Below are 16,972 nucleotides of genomic sequence, written 5' to 3'. Positions count from 1 at the left end.
TGTATTTTTAATTTACTGAATTCTATATTTATTGTAGTTTGTGGGAAATGTTGCCTAAATGGCTGTGGGGAAAAAAGACTCCAAGCCAAATTAGGTAGGAGATAAGATAAGGATACAAAAGTTTTAATGAGCCCCCAGGCTTTCTGGAATACCCCCAGCACGCGCGCCCGAAATACAGATGTCCACAGTTTTTATAATGATTTTCACCCAATCCAGTCCAGCCACCACCCAGGTTCTGCCCCCGCCACGCCTCTTGGGAATTGGGTCTGGGGGCGTTTTGGGACCCCCTCTTCTTCATCTTCATCTTCCTCAGAGCACGTAATGTCCTTGGAGGCCTTCCAGAATTCTAGGCCTGAAGGTTGTTGGGTCTATGGCTATATCTTGTTCCGTAGGGTTAGGGTGTTCTTCTACAATTCTACCTTGAAAAAGAGACTAAACAGGCTATGGAATTTAGGGAATTGATATGGGAATGGGTAACAGGGGTTTGAGCTGGTGTGTTAAGGGTAAAGGGATAATATGCTGCTACTCTAAAATCTACATTTACTACATAATTACTTCTAAGGTCTACAAAAATAAAAAAAATTAAAACATCAAAACTCCAAGGTATCAGTCCCCCCTTTAGAGACTGGACAAAACTCAAAAATTTTGTCCAATCTCTACTACTTACTTCTAATCACTTTCCAAAAAGATGAGCAACATCTACAACATTGGTTCATGCAATAAGCTATTACACAAACACTAACTATGTACATTACCAATAGAAACAGTTGTTTAATCCAGGTCCAGTTCGGTAACCATGAAGTAAGTTTGTGGAGAGTGTCTCCCAAACCCAGTGAGACATTGTCCAGAGACACCTGATGTAGAATTTTAGTTTGATTCCGAATTGCAGCCAAATCGTTATTAATTCTTCCACTTTGGTCTATGTAAGAACAGCAACTGGTGTTGATGACTTTACACACGCCTCCTTGAGAGGCTAGCAAGATGTTAAGAGCCAGTCGGTTTTGTAGAACTACACGAGACAGACTATGGACCTCCTCTTGTAAAGCTGAAATTGCATCTGAAGCCTGATCTTGAATGTTTTCAATTACAGCTGAGATGTTAACTATTGCCTTTTTCAATTCACTCACCCCTAGAGATGGGATCATGGCTCTGACTATACTGTGAAAGAGTGTGGGACGGTCAATAAGGGGATTATTTGTCCTCTTCATTCTTTTTAGATAACTCTTTTCCCATTCCTCTTTTTCATCAATTTGGTCAAAGATTGTTATGTTTGGAATTACAGCCCCTAGAGCACAGGCCCGATCTTTATCAAGGGGCAAAACTTTCCAAGCCTCTTTTTCACAAATCCAGTACCACCCTGAACCATGGGGGGGAATTAATCTCAAGGGGACTTGTGCCAACCTTGTTACAATTTCCGGGCCTATTTCTTCTGTAGATTTATTTTTGTCACAGTAAGGAGGGAGAATGATTTTTCCTGTAGCATTAACAACCATACAGGGGACAGTGTAATTGTCCTGGTCAGACATTACATGAGTCAGGGTTACCGGATAGTAGGCCTCAGTAACTGGCTTCCAGGTTCCTGGCAGTTCTAACATAGACTTACCAAAGTTTGTTTCGTTTAGTAAAATGCCAATAAGAGGCCAAATGCTATCTTTACCATCGATTGCTGGTATTTGGGTGCAAATCCAGCAGTCATCTTTGCGGAGAATTTTGGATACATTTTGGACTATGGCCACATGCAGTTTTGGATCCCAAACTCGATTCATAGTTACCGACTGTATAGTTAACATGTATAGCAGAAACAGTTTATGTCACATCCTCTTCTTCTGAGTTGGGTTCCAATTTGTTGATAGTTCCAGGAATTGAAGCTTTCTTCACTCTGGAGTAATGAAACTAGGGTCCTTTGTCAGTAACTTTGACGGTAGTGAGGGAAGTCAGTAGGACTTGGAAAGGTAAAGTAGAGCTTGTCTCTTGGACCAGAACAAACATAAACGTAACAGGGCGATGATGATGCTGATGATCCTGGTGGGTCCCTTCCAGCTCAGAATATTCTGCAATTTTGTAACTACTGAGCTTTGGAGCACTTCTCATTGTGTCATCCATCGTCCTCAGTCTCTTGGTCTTTATTTAACATGCTCCTTAATAACGAGAGTTGTGTCTCGTTTGTCCTTTTTTTTAGTTAAGCAACCCTGTTGTAATCGGATGCAATATTATGTTTTCAGAACCTGGGTGAAGATAGAAATACCAAATTTAATTCCGTGTTATTCTCTGCTTAACACAATGTTAACTAATTGATATGCTGAGCCCCACAGACTAACAGAAAGAAGAATGAGGCCTTGACCTCTTGCAAAATGCATTGTATGAACTGTGTGTTGAAGGTTGATCTTTTTGGGTTTTTTTACAATTAAACCAGAGAGGGCTTGGAACTTGCTGGCTGTTTCAGAACAGAGCTCGCTCTGACGCTGCTTCAGTGCTTAAGGCTAACAGATGCACCACATTTTTATGGACTCCCTTCACTGGAGAGAACATTACGAGGAATGGTTCATGTTACTGCGCTTCCAAACTGGAGCACCTATTCTGCTGAAGTTGAACCTATCTCAATTTGTAAGAAATATTTAACAGGTCTCCTTGAGGTAAGTAGCCTATGTTCTTACTTAGCTTTGGGTTTGAATGCTTGTAAAGAACTGTGTAACTAATGGCACTATATTTTTTATAATGTACTTTTAGTAAATGTCATCCACTAGGAATAGGTATGGGAAGGATGCTTTTTCCTACCAAGTAAATAGAAAAAATATGGAGACCACACTGAGTGATGTGTATCTATAGTTATGAAGGTTGATTGTAGTGTATGTGCTTTCATCACTGGTTTAAGAGATAATTCAAAGTGACTTAAAAGCAAGATGAAAAACTAGTGGTGTTTTTAATTACTGAAATGCTTAGAGGAAAAATCCCAGATAATCTCCCACAGGCAAAATCCATGTGACGAAATGTGGGCTGGGGAAACAGTAGTCCATTAGATAAATTGTTAACACAGAGAAAGCAGAAAAGAGCCTGCAGTTGTTGGGAAGCCAAAATTTTATTTTTGTTTTCAGTGTTCTTATTCATTTCCTAAGTCTGTGGGTGTGGTAGACAACTAGTTTTTGCTCCTAAAATTATATCTTTTGAAAATTGCAGTCGTCTTAAAACTATAAGTAAAACATAGTTCTGGCTTTCTCTTTGCTTAACAGAAAGTTAGCGTACATTTGAAAGTTTTCAGTTTCAAATACTAAAATCTATTTGTTGTGCTGGTAGAAGCTTGAAAATTTTTAAGGTAGTTTTAATTAATTTGTAATTCTGAATCATGTGAATAGAAAACAAGTAAGTGTCTGGAAGAATAGTCTGTAGATGATAATCATGTTTCTGATGAAAAAAAGATACAGTGTTTTAGGGGTAAATCTTAACTTTCCAAGATTTCTTGAGTAAAAATAAATAAATGTTTTAGACCTATTTAATTAGATGAGCTCTGTAACTTGAAGTCTACACTAAAAATGACACCAGGGTTATAGATGTTGTCATGCAAAAGATTATTATTGGATAAAATAATAATAAACATGGAATAAAATCAACTAGTGGTGCATAAGGTCTATGTGCAGAAGAGTTATGCAGTTTTATTTGGGAGGAGGGAAGAAAGTGGATTTAAAAGAATTTTGGTAGAATGGACACTGGAAGAAAGAACAACAGCAAAAATGCAGAGGTTTAGATTGCCATGTTTTGAGAAGACCAATATATCTAGAAGTGTAGGTTTTTAGATTATTATTTTTTTGAAGTGCTTTGGGCATGTTTTTTTGAAAGCAGCATGCCTTTTATTTTAGTATGTATGATTAGATATTTGGTCAGAGAATTTATTTTACGTTGTGATCCACTGACCTTTATTTATGTTTATTAGTATTTGATATAGAAAGCTGATAAATTTATTCCAATTCAAATAACAATAAAAGATATAAATTACTCTTTTTCTTGAACACAGAATTTTGAAAAGAAATTTTATTTTTATTTCCAAACAACAAAAGAAACCTTGGGAACAATAAATGGACTTCGAGGTCCATGATGGAAACTTCCAGTTTTGTATTTCAATTTTGTGCTTATTATTAAGCTTGACTGGATTCTTCATTTGAATAAGCAAATAAAAACCACAGATCTTCTGAAGTTTAACTGCATGGGAAAGGGTCACATGATCGAATGATTCAGAAATAAAGAAATTCTTATAATTCAGCTAAAAATCTGTCGTCTTTTCATGAGTTTAAATTATGATTTAGTGTGTAAGGCTGTTTGTACTCTCTTTGTATACTGCTTACAATAAAACTGCCATGAACTTGTACCTCCACTCCTAGGTCATCTCGTCGTTTTATGTTGAATGGGGAGGAAATGCCATGTCCTTCATGGGAAAAGGTGTTACGAAAAGCACAGTTCTTTGCTTGCTTCACTTGTCTCATGAAATGATGGCTCAAGCCAAGGATACGGTGAGTGCATTACAGTTGTCCTTATCTTGTCATTTGTGAGGGCTAGGCACAGATATATTTTAACTCCTAAAGTTAAATGAGAATTTTCATACATGGTGGGGAATATGTCTTATAAGCACTGATCTCATTTGACATGTAATGTCAGATAAATGTACAGGATAGAATATAGTCTACAAGAAGGCTGAAGAATCAGTTCTAACCTTACTGAAATTATTTTGTAAATAATTCTCTGGATTTTGTGAGGTCTTCTTTCAGAATAAGATAAAGAATATGATTTTATTTTTATAAAAAATGAAAAATCGGGATTTTATGTGGGGTGAATATATTTAAGGATTTACAGCATCGCTGTTTCTTCAGTATGCAGATAACAGGCTTTCTAACATGTTTAAACATACGTGTGTGTATTCTTTCACTTGTGTATAGGTATGTATACATGAAGGAAGGATTGTTGGATTAAAGGAGCTATCATTACTTATCAGCAAAATTCATATCTGTTCTTTGTGTTCATGTGCATATTTTGCGCTAGATTTTTGAGAGTTTTGGGAAAAAAATAGCCTTCTTCCTGAAGCAGTTAAAGCAAATTCAGCAATTAAGTGTAATTATTTTAGAGAATTAAACTCCACTCCTATTAATATCTCTGATAGCCATAAGTGAAAACCTTTCATTATGATTAACCACACATGTAACTAGAAATAGCAATATACCTGCTTCTCCCTATTCCACATGTGTTTCTTCAATTCTCTACTCCTTTCTCAGGATATTAAGTACTGACAGAGTTTATTAAAATTGCAGAGGGACAGAGTGTTAAGTACACTGCAGGAAGACTGCAGGCTCCAAATAATTAGATTATAAATACATGGATGAAGGAGTGAACTTCAACTGATTTTTTAAAAATGTCATTATTGTAGAATACTGTATAGTAGCATAATGATGGGTGTAATTTTCTTGTGTTTCTGAATCATAATCTGTTTATACAACAGTGTTGCTGTCTAAATTGTATTAATAACTTAAATTCTCAAAGAAACTTTAAATTCTGGCTGTTGTTTACAATCACGTGATTTAGTGTTGAGTCCTTGTGGAAAGAGAAATACAAAATTATCCTTCCACTGTGCAAGCAATGTTATATAAAAGTACACTGGGTAACAGTTACTTTAAAAAAGCTCCTAACTTAAAATGCACAGTCTAATGACTTGCAATTAAAACTAAGGCATTTTTTTTCTTATTAGCAGTATTTTGAACCATTTTGTTTCTTGGTTGTTCGAAGAGCCACCTTATTAAGTCAGACATAAGATCCTTTATTTTATACTGATGGACAGAAGTTACTTACAGATATTTGTAGGAGTACATGAGAAATAGAGCATATACTTAGGAGGTACTAGAATTGCTGCAATGTTTTGTTTGTTTGCTGTGGTAACATTTCACTGGTTGTACTTTGTTGACCTAATTTTTTATTTAATTTTGTATTTTATTCTCCCTCCCCAAGTTCAAACTACAGCACTTTTTGTAATTGATATTGTGTATATTGAGAAAATCCATGCAAAATAGTTTGTGCCAAATGAAACGTTAGTTATATAAATGAAACATTAGTTATCTCCTGTGTAAAAATATACAAGACAGATTATCAAAGGTGTATACATGAAATTTTAGTTGTCATGATTCATTATGAACTTAATGCATTTGTTGTGCAGTGCCATGGTTAAACACAGCAGGTATAGTTAGTTGGTGTGGGTTTTTTGTTTGTTTGTTTGTTTTTCTTGAGCTAAAGAAATTGATTTGCAAAGTCAAGTACAATTTCATGGAATCTGCAGCTAAGTAGTATGTGGCAGTCTGCAAGACTTTCTTTCATTGTGTGACAGGTACATGTGTTGCCTAAAATCGAAGAAATAATTCTCTGGACAATGTTAGTATAGAAAGGTACAAACCAGCCCTTTAATAAGATGTTTTAGGTGCACAAAGATGGCATATACACCTCTCCCCTCCACGGCTTTTAAAAACTTCAAGTATCATCTAATTATAGTATCCAACTATTACCTCATGGGGATATACCCAGCCCAAAAATTGTCTACCCCCCAGGACCTCTCCACAGGCATGTCTCCTAGAATTGGATTGGTGGTCCCAAAAAACCAATGCGTCATCCCACCTTCATCTTCATCAACTCCCTCTGTCCTGCTTGGACCATTTTCCAGGCTTCTGGGCCCTCTTGGATAGTTTTGGCTAAGGATATATCAAGGAATGTTCTTACTATGTTCTTTAGGTACATCTACAGATTGCACATTCTTGCTAGAATCTTTATCCACTGAAATCCTTGAGAAGAACACTAAACAGTATTTCAAGAATTTGATACAAAGGGTGTCAAAGGGTGATTTGTTACCACTATTTTAAAGTGGTATTATTAAAACTCTGTGTGCTAGGATCTTGAGATCTTAAGAATCTTAAGGCATCACATGAAGAAAATAATGAATTATGAGCAAAGAAATAATAGCACATTATTATTTGGTAGTTTTCTGCACATTTATAAGAGAGGAAGACAGATGTTAAAATAAGCAAAAATAAAACAGGTAAGGAGTAAATTTTGAATGGAAATAATTATCCCAGTGTTTCAAGAGAAATATTTAATCTCCCTTTAGCACTGGTGTCCTCGTTCTCTGAAGAAGAAGACACAATTTAATTTTATCCTGTAGGTAAAGCCAGCAGGTTAAATAAATGTTTATAGATGCAGAATCTTTTTCCTGGAATATTAGTACTGTGTGTGTTTAAAGTGCTTTAGTGTACAGTTGATAACTCAGGCTGTTGGTAGACCACTGTGGATTGAAAGATTTATAAAACAATTTTTTAATTTGTTTTCTGTTTTCCTAATCAGGACTGGATATCTCTTTGGTCTTTGCCTTATGATAACGGTGAAGAACAAGTTCTCTCTCATCTAGGTCTGGCATGGCTGGTTCCTTTATGGGTAGACAGAGACCCTGAGGTTAGTTAATGCGACATTAAGTTCATGTCTTATTTTGACCCTTAAACATTTGGAAAATTTTTGATTCAATAATATATTTAATATTGAAACTGCTGTTTTGAATTATTTAAAATGTTACTGGCTGTAGCCTAAATAACAGTAATAATACAGTAGAGAGAGTGTTTCCATATAAACATCATCTGAAAAATCCTTTCCTACATCTTTTATGCTTTCATTAGTCACTCACAGTCATGATTCATAGGCAGTTTTCATTGACATTGCTGTTACATAGCTACAAAGCAGAAACATTTATATGAACTGAAGATTTAAAGCAAATGTATTTGATGCAAATCTGTTGAATTATATGAGTTTACTAAATTGAACTATTTTCAAGGGGTTAAATATGAAGAATATTAAGGACTATCTTACAGATTTTCGAATACCTAAAACTACTTTAATTTTGTTGTTTTGCTTACACGTAGTTGTGATTATGAGTATAGAGCCAGAGAAATATAGGAAAAGAGGTTATTCCTTTTTAAATTATTCCCTTAAGTTCCAGATTCAGCTGATACAACTTAATAATTAAGAAAAAAAGTGTTGCTAATTGTCATGAGAAATATCACTTTGTGTTCTGCTTATATGTACAAGGTCAGATTTACAGCACTTGGAATAGGATCAGCTCTTACATCTCTTGAAGCAGGATGTATTGCTTTAGCAGAAAGTTGCCAGAATATTTCAGGAGGCCTGTGGGGAACAGTGATAAACATCCTTCTGGATCAATCTGAATGTAGCATGGTACGCAGGGAGGTACGTTTCTTCTGTCCTTCTGCTGTTGTAGATTGTCAAGTTCTCTTTCATTATGGAAAAAAAATTTTTTTTGCTCTCTGTATCTATTATCTGATGCTCCGCAACACCTGTTACTTTAAAAGTTAAACACTATCTGATTAAGATACGTGTTTAGCTTCTTGTTTAGAGTTACTCAAGAAGGAACAAATACAGATTACTTACTTAAAAACAGAAATGATGTAAACGATACAGGTGAACACATAAAAGCTTCTAAGGCTTACTTAGGCAAATAAATAGGTTGCTAAAGCATAACTAATTAGCCCAGATTTTAATGGCTGCTTTGTTCCATTTTTGAATGCTCTGGTATGAACTTATCACCTGATCTGCAGTAAATCTCTCTTCATTGCAGACTTCAAGTAATCTAATTGGTCTAAGTACTAGGGTTTATTTGTGAGAACTGAAAGTTTGTACTCTGGTAGAACAGCACATAAAGCTATATAATGATGTATTTAAACTCTGTACACTTTATTTACGACTTTCTATCATCTCTGTTAGGTTTTTCTTCTACTCCAATTATTAAGAAATAAAAACTGACAAACTCAGTAACCTTGTTTTTTTCCCAGTTCTATTACTCAACTGATTACATTTTCCAAAGTAATATTTGAATTTTTATGTGCAAAAATGCTTTTGAGAATGTGTGCTTTGTTTTTTATTTAACTTCCAAAATATTGTATCTCAATTATAGTCTGTTAAGAGTCAGATTATTGTCAAAAGATTGACAAAATATAAAAAAGGGAATTTCAATTCACAGACAGACATGTGAAGTGTGTGTAATATAAATTAGAGAAACAAACATACCATGTATTTAGAAAGGAAAATATTTGAAACATGCCTGCGTGTCCAAGTGTTCCAATTATTTTATAACAATTAAAAAACCTTCAAAAACATGAAGCTAATAGAGAGGGTCATAAACAGTTATCTAGGTTTTTTTGTTCAGGATCTTCTGCCCCTAGTACTTTGTGTTATGTGATGCTGTTCAATAGCATTGACTGTTCTGGAACAGTGATGAAAGTATTTGATAAAAAAATAAATTTCTTTCCTAATGATTTCTGTTCTGCCTTTTCATTGTCTTTTTTTCTTACCAGCCTACTCTTGTGTCATGCCCTAATGGCATATGTTGTAAGTGAAGTTTGAGGGCATTTAAGTTATATCTTTCTAATTATTTTTTCCCAACATGAAGGTGAGAATTTTTTGCATTCCAGCATAAATCTAAAGCAATGGAATAATAATGTAGGCTGTACTATTCAATCTGATGTGGATTTTTTGAACTGTGATAGCTAGATGGCAATATTGATGCTTTAATTTCTTTCAGGCTTCTTTTATTCTACAAAATCTCCTTGTGATTCCAATTCCTACAGAAGACATGAAAGACTGTATTTGGCAAGTGAGTGACTATTACATTTGATGAGAAAGGTCATAGTGTCACAGAGATATGGAAACTTGTGTCAGCATACCTATAAAATATAAACTTAAAAAATTACATGTCTAAGGTCACATTTTGGAAAGAGAAGTAAATGAATAGACAAACTTCTTTCAAACTTGAAGCAAATTCAATAAAAGAATGAAATTTAGTTTATGTGTATGCTGCATTTCATGAATAAGGTATCTTTCGGCTCCTAGGAAATTGCCTCACTTACATGGTATTGTTAAAGTTTTAGGATAGAAATTTATCATTTATTTTACTCACACTTGGAATGTGGGTAAAACACGATTTGAATGGTATGAGGAAATTCTGAGAATGTGATGTTCATAAAATGTTTTGAAAGAAAGATGAAATAGTTTGTTACTTAGGTCAATTTGAATGCTTCTTATAGACATAACCCTTTGCTCAAAGCAGGGTGAACTAGACCTGGTTGCTCAGGGCTTATGCCTAGTTGGTTTTTGAGTCTCTCCAAGGATGAAGACTCCACCACCACTCTGGGCAACTTGTTCTAATGTTTGATTACCCTCAGATGGAAAAAAGTTTTTTCTTAGGCTTTAAATAAAATTTCCTGTATTTCAGTTTTTCCTCCTTGCTTTTCTCTTGTCACTGGGTACCAATAAGAAGAGCCTGTCTCCCTTTACCTTCTCTTATCAGATATTTATGCAAACTGATAAGATACCCTGGAGACTTTTCCAGTTCTGCTCTTGAGTCAGCCATCTCATTTTACTTTCAACAAGTCTAGTCTGTTGTACGTACAGATGTTTGGATCTTAGTTCCCAATTTTTAAAATCTTAGTGGCCTTGATACCTACGTACATACCTGTACACATTCCAGCTGTTTTACTAGGACAAGTTGCCTATGATTTGGCTGCACCAAAAATGAATTATGCTATTTCTTGCAGTGTTGAATTTTACAGAATGTCTTTTCTTTACATATGATCATAAAGGAAGATGTGAAAGCAATTTTACAAATCTGGTCCTTGTTTCAGTCTTGTTACGTCTAATTTATTCATATAAATATTAATTGTTTAAATTTATAATAGCAGGGGATTTACAAAGAGGCAGCCATTGTAACTTCTCAATATAGACTTTATTAAAATTTACTTTTTTAGTCTTTTAAAAAAAAATTTCGATGACTGTGGTGAGGTGACAAAAATTGAATCCAGTGCAAAACTCTGGATGAATTCCAGAATGATTAAAAGAAGGGTTGAGTCAATGTGATTCTTAAGAACTGCAGTTTAATGGAAATTACTCATCGCTTAATAAGTGTTCATGCTGAAAGATATTATCAACACTTTATGATAACTTGTAAATTAAAACTGTTCAAAATACAAACAACAATTAAAACTAAGATATCACTGGGATCAAATTTGATATTTCAGAGTTACTTTTTTCCCTTGAACTGAATTAGATGGTTTGTCAGTTTCCTTTAATGCAACCAAGTTTGGCTTTGTTTTATTAGGAAATAAACTTGTATTTGGTGTAAAAGGGTTTGAGGGATTTTTACTCTTATCTTGGTAAAAGTGTGCTCTTTTTTCTAAACAAAACTTTTTCATTACTTGATATCTGTAAGTTGAATTAAATGAGAAATTAAAATTGTACTCATATACATATATATACACTTATACTGTCTTAAAACCATTCATTTATAGCTTTTCATGGGTTTCTACTTAGCTGTTAGCACACTTTTCAGGAGCTAAATAGCTACTTTCATTTTGCTAAATCATGACAGTTTTTAAAAAATACTATGATTTAGCTCAGCCTTAAAATTTGCATTTCATTTTTGGAATCTATTAGTTACAGCCTGTAAAACAGTATACGCACACCTGCATAGTATTAGCCTTAATTAGGATGGGGGGTTTCGTCAGTTTATTTTGTGTAAAACATTTCTTTAAAGAAATGACGTTTGTGAATCTCATGTCTTCAGGGTCCTTGTGTACATGATGAAGAGTCTGGCCTCTCTCAGACAGGAATACCTGCACTGAAGGCCCTTTTGTATCACTGCCAGTTCTATGAACATGTGAATCAGATGGTGAAACACTGTTACCTAGGATGTTACATGTTTGATTTGAATTCTTACAAGGAAGACAACCTCAACATAGAAAAAGGTGGTGTAACTGGTAAGCAATGTTAATGTAATTTTGTAGTATTTTAAAGCTACTTAAATAGCTTCTAGTTTTGAGTAACTTACCTCCAATAATTCTTAATAAAAATAGAACTGAAAATATATAAACCATGCACTTAAATATGGTCTGAAGTCAAATCATTGCTCTGAAGATTTAAGCAGTTAAGTCACTAGTTTAACATATCTCAGAAACAGGTCTGAGCTGTTACTTACTCCTTCAAAAAGTTGCAAATGGAAAAGATGTAATTGGTTCTGCAGAACATTTTCTTGTCCATCATTCTGGGGGTAGAATACTTTTAACAATTGTCACTTTATGACATTCAGTACTAGTTGAGGAAAAAGAAATATATGGACTATTTTAAGATTCCTGTTTCTTGGTGTGTTCAAAGCTACATGAGTAGACGTGTACTCCAATATGTTGAATTTAGCTGCGTCCTAGAACGCTCAGGTGTAATTTAATTCATAGACTGATCAAATTTAATGCTCATGTTGGATTTATTTATTTTTAAGCTGTATACCCTTGGAGTATTTCAGATCTGACTTTCATACGGACTCATCATTTTCTGAACAATATTTCTAAGGCTCACTGTGGTGCTTTGTGGGAACACACATTCTTGTTCAAATATGTCTTATAATCTTAAGTTTAGAAAGCTAGGGAATTTTTCAGAGATCAATAAGTAAAACTTTCAAGGGATGGAAAATTAAGTTAATAAGTTTCTTTTCTGTTGTTTTCTTTTTTGTGAGCCTAAATTTCTGTATTTCCATCTTTTAAAGCTGCAGATTTAAACAGCTCTTGTTAAGTCTGCTTCTGTTAAATTTAGCTTACATAAGCATGAACAGAGGAGGACTCTTATTTTCCCAGCGAAGTTATGACTTTATGACAGACCCAAGGAAAAGAAATATTCTTGTTTAACTCACAGGGTTATCAGAGAATTACCAGCAGTGTACAACATTCCAGCCATAAAAATCCTCGATTTGTTCAGTGTCTATTTTATTTATCTAACTCTAGGGCTGTAGAACTTTTCAGTGAGTGATTGAGATACATTTTATCAGGTCACTGAAAAGGCAAAAGCCAAAAAATTTCTTTTCCGGAATCTTTGAAATAATCTATAGTGTTTCAAGAATAAGAAACAAATTTTTTGTTTATTTAAAAAAGGAAGAACAGGACTTAAACTCAGGGTTTTGTCTGTTTTTCCCTATATATTTTTCTCACATTTTTCAGGAATATAAAAAAATCCTTTGGCAAATTTATGTAAAAATAAAATAGTTATCTCAGTTTAGTAATTAGTAAAAATACATACAGGATTTCTACTTTTGTGGCATTGCACTCGCAATCTGTGTAATCTAGTGCTTTGTTCTGTTATTTTCAAAGTATATGAAAGCTTCAGAACTTATCATTTACACATTACATGCTATAAAATTTTTGTCACTTTTTATTCTGAAACAAATTTACTGAGTAATTGTACCTTCATTATATTTATGAATATGGGTTCTCTGTAAACTACTTCTCTTAAAACGGGAATTTGAAGTTTTCTGAAGACAAGGACATCTGTTCATTATGTTTGTGCTATGAGACCCCAGTATCTTCAATGCTTTTGTGCTACTGCATTTTAAATAAAACTAAATCTGGACGATTTCAAATAACGAAAGGCTATGCAACTGCAGTTTGAGCTAAGCCTTTTCCAGACTATTTTATATTGCATTGAAAATATTTGATTTCTGTTTATTCAAGGAATTTGATGGATAAGAATTCATAGGTACAATGTGTGAAAACTTATATTCTGAGATCTTCAGAAGGATAGCTGTGGTTGCTGGCTTTGTCACTGAAAGAATGCTTTGAAAAACTTGTTATTCTCTCTGCTGGTCTTACAGTAGATTTGATTCTTATTCTTTTTTATTTCTACAGATTTTGATGATTCTCTTAATCTTTGGAAGGCTCCATCCATTCAAAGCAAATCTTCACATTCTCACTCAACATCTGAAACTATGGTACCTTGCAGAGTAATCTATTTATTTTAAATATGAAGTTGTTAGTGAAATACTTTTAAGAAAATTAGCACTCTTACAAATGTTAAGAAAACTCTAACCAAACACAAAACCTGAAATCAATCAGAAATTAGCCGAACCTAAATTGAAATTTACTCTTAAGTAACTTTAATATGCTGGAAAAACCTTTTATGGTTATTAACCTCAGCCAAAAATAAATAAGATAGCTTACCTTGACTAGCAAAATGCAATACTAAATTCTGTAGCTTCTCACAGTAAGACATATTCTACAGAGATTGCTTTGTAATTGGCTTTATTGACAAAGGACAGTCATCTCTATCTCTAGTTGTCATTTCTACTGCTTTTATCCACACTGTCCTTTCAGCGTGAACTTGTATTTACGTGACACACAACAGAACTGGATCAATCAAAACCACATAAGTACATTGGGTATTCTATGTCATAATAAACTCTGGATTGTAAAAATACTTTTGTAGTATATAAAAGTGGCACAAGTGTTTGCGAGACCCAAAACAGATATGAGAAACATAAAGCAGGTGACTGCTTGAAAAATTTGATTCTGACTAGGATGACTAGTGCAATAAAATGCTGTAAACTCATCCATAAAAAAAAATCCATTTTTTTTAGTTTTATATTCAAAAATGTTTCATTTATGAATAACCATCCAATCTATTATGGAAGCCAGAATATCATCACTCTTCTCTGTTAAACAGATGCCCATGCTGATCTAACAATGGCTGATAAATTGCAAGATCTTATTTTATTGACTAAAACAGCTATGCCCAGTTTGGCTGTTGAACATGATAAAAATAAAAACAGAAAAACCAGTATTGAAGTTTTGTTTCAAAATATTTCACAAGTATAATTTTCTTACTGTTTTTCTTCTCTATTATAAATGTATTGCTGTCTAGTACTGATACTGTTATCTGGCATGTTTTTAATAATTAAGGAAAAATTATACTCTAGTTTTAAGCAAACATTTTTATTAATTTGTATTAATTAATTTTACTTTCACTAATCTAAAACATACCCCTCCCAGCCCCTTAGGGTTATTTTAAACCAAATTTTCAAATTTGAAGATTAAAATAAATAAAAGTGCATGTAAATCAAGAAGTATATGCTATCATGATTGCTGATTAAAAATATTTACATAAGAATCTCAGGTTTTTTAAAAGCAGTTTTTTCCAGTTTCTTTTTACTGAATAAATTCAGTGCCACTTGCTTATAGGAGTGAAAGTTGAACAAATTTCATCTTGTTTTGTTTATGTGACTTGAAGGAAAAGTTACATTTCAGCAATTCTTATCAGGGCTGGGCGTCTGAAGTACTTAAAATTGTGCTTGAGTTTTTATGAAGACTTGAAGAGTTTGTTACATTAAAATTCTTCAGCTTCAGTAGGGAAAGAATAATTTGTAATCTACTAGATCAAATTAATGGATTATATTTATATGTGTAAAGTATCATCATAGTTTCACATGAAGGGTTAGCTCAGCAATTCCATTCAATAACTGGACAGCTAATTATTAAAAGTGGAAAGCACAGTGTGATACTAAGATACACTCATTTATATCAGTCTTCCTCTTATGGTAGAATTCATACTTGCTAAGGTTATAATCTTAAAGCTAACCATGAGAGTTTTATAAAAGTTTGTGGGTTTTTTTGTTTTCCTTCTTTCTTCGATACGTATGAAGATATCTCACAAAGACTTTTGCTTGTCATTTCTGGAAGTTAATTTAATTTGCATTCATCCTTCATGGACCTTTTTAGCAGCTGTAAACTTTTTTTTTTTTTGGTATATATATATTAACTAAGTTACTTACCTTTAAAAAATACCTCTACTGACATGACAGACTGTAAGTTTCCAAGCTGGATGACAAAATGCAGAGGTGTGATGTTCCAGTGCCAGTATTAATTAGGAGAAAAAAAATGGAGGAATGTAACTTTAAGTGAGGCTAATTGTAAACTATATTTCAGAGGGCAGTTAACTTGTGTCTATCTAGTAAAGTTAGGAAATACTTTTGAAAACTCAAACTTATCCTGAAATCAGACATTTGTAATTTATTCCTTTATTCAAATTTTTAGCCTAAATTTTGACCCAAAGCTTTCAATTTTGATGTACGAGTAAAAGAAATACATTTGCGAAGTCAACCAAAAGTTTATAGGAGTTTGTTGTTAAAATTTGTGTGTTGCTGGCCCCAGGATGATGTCGTTATTCCAAGCCCACAAGATGGCGTGCTTTCCCCATCACAGGTGAAAAGGAATCTGCAGCTCTTATGGCAGGGAAACCTTTTTTTTTTGGTGCATGGTACAACTTTTATGGCAACAGCCACAAATAGCTGAGAACCAGCAATCAAACCAAGCTGGATTGTTTCTGTCAGAAACTCTTCTTTGATATCAGAGAAAAAAATAAAATTATTCTCAGTATGTTCATAGCCATTCCTATTCCTGACACACTATTAGTTTTCTAATTTGGCTTCATCTTTTTTCCTCTGTCCCCAAATTTTTCCCCAAATTCGCAAAAAGAAAAATGAGAGAATTAAAGAGCAAGTCAGAGATCCTACAGGATACCATAGATAAAATTTTTCTTATTTTATAGAGTAAAGAACTGCCATGTGGGATGAAATCAATGATTCAACATGATGTAAAAAGACAGTAACAGAATTGTCTGTACTCCGGTAACTCATATGCACTGTATTTTGTGTCTTTAAGATCCCAGTGGATTACAGATCTTTGTCAAATTAATTTTTCTGTGAACTGGAATGTGGATACTGCAAAAAGTCCAGTTCTGATAAGGTTATAAATGTTAATCTTCTATAGAATTAATAATTTAAACATTAACTCAGGTTATCATTATGGAATGCAAATCCTTACTTATTTTAACCAGCATTTGTTTTGTGTTTAGTATATATCATAAGAGACCACCAGTTTGCATGGAGATACCAATTTGCTTCACACTGCATAAATACTTTAGGGCTGTTCTGTGCCTGGGACAGCTTAGCAAAATGAGCAGTTATTTAAAAACTTGAGCTAAAAATGGTATGGGTTGAAGATCTACAGTTATCTCCCAGATAGCTTTAAGTCATGGCCGTTCTTTTCTATGAAATCTTGTTGCTATTTTATAAAAATGT

General features: G+C 33.7%; 1 protein-coding gene across 3 annotated transcripts in view; it reads left to right on the top strand.

Annotated features, from left to right (window-relative positions):
* Positions 1–16,972, top strand: part of RTTN (rotatin) — a 76,677-nt gene that overhangs the window by 37,293 nt on the left and 22,412 nt on the right. For all 3 annotated transcript variants that reach the window (XM_050320969.1, XM_050320978.1, XM_050320987.1), the window contains 7 exons: positions 2,414–2,633; positions 4,371–4,499; positions 7,360–7,467; positions 8,095–8,253; positions 9,605–9,676; positions 11,642–11,834; positions 13,746–13,828. In XM_050320969.1, coding sequence (XP_050176926.1) covers positions 2,414–2,633; positions 4,371–4,499; positions 7,360–7,467; positions 8,095–8,253; positions 9,605–9,676; positions 11,642–11,834; positions 13,746–13,828 — 964 coding nt within the window. The remainder of the gene's footprint in view (positions 1–2,413; positions 2,634–4,370; positions 4,500–7,359; positions 7,468–8,094; positions 8,254–9,604; positions 9,677–11,641; positions 11,835–13,745; positions 13,829–16,972) is intronic.

The sequence above is a fragment of the Myiozetetes cayanensis genome, unplaced genomic scaffold (assembly GCF_022539395.1).
Source record: "Myiozetetes cayanensis isolate MyiCay16 unplaced genomic scaffold, myiCay2020 scf1, whole genome shotgun sequence".
In the NCBI taxonomy this organism is placed as follows: domain Eukaryota; kingdom Metazoa; phylum Chordata; class Aves; order Passeriformes; family Tyrannidae; genus Myiozetetes; species Myiozetetes cayanensis.
The sequence above is the reverse complement of the archived record's forward strand: the minus strand, read 5'-3'. Positions and strand labels throughout refer to the sequence as shown.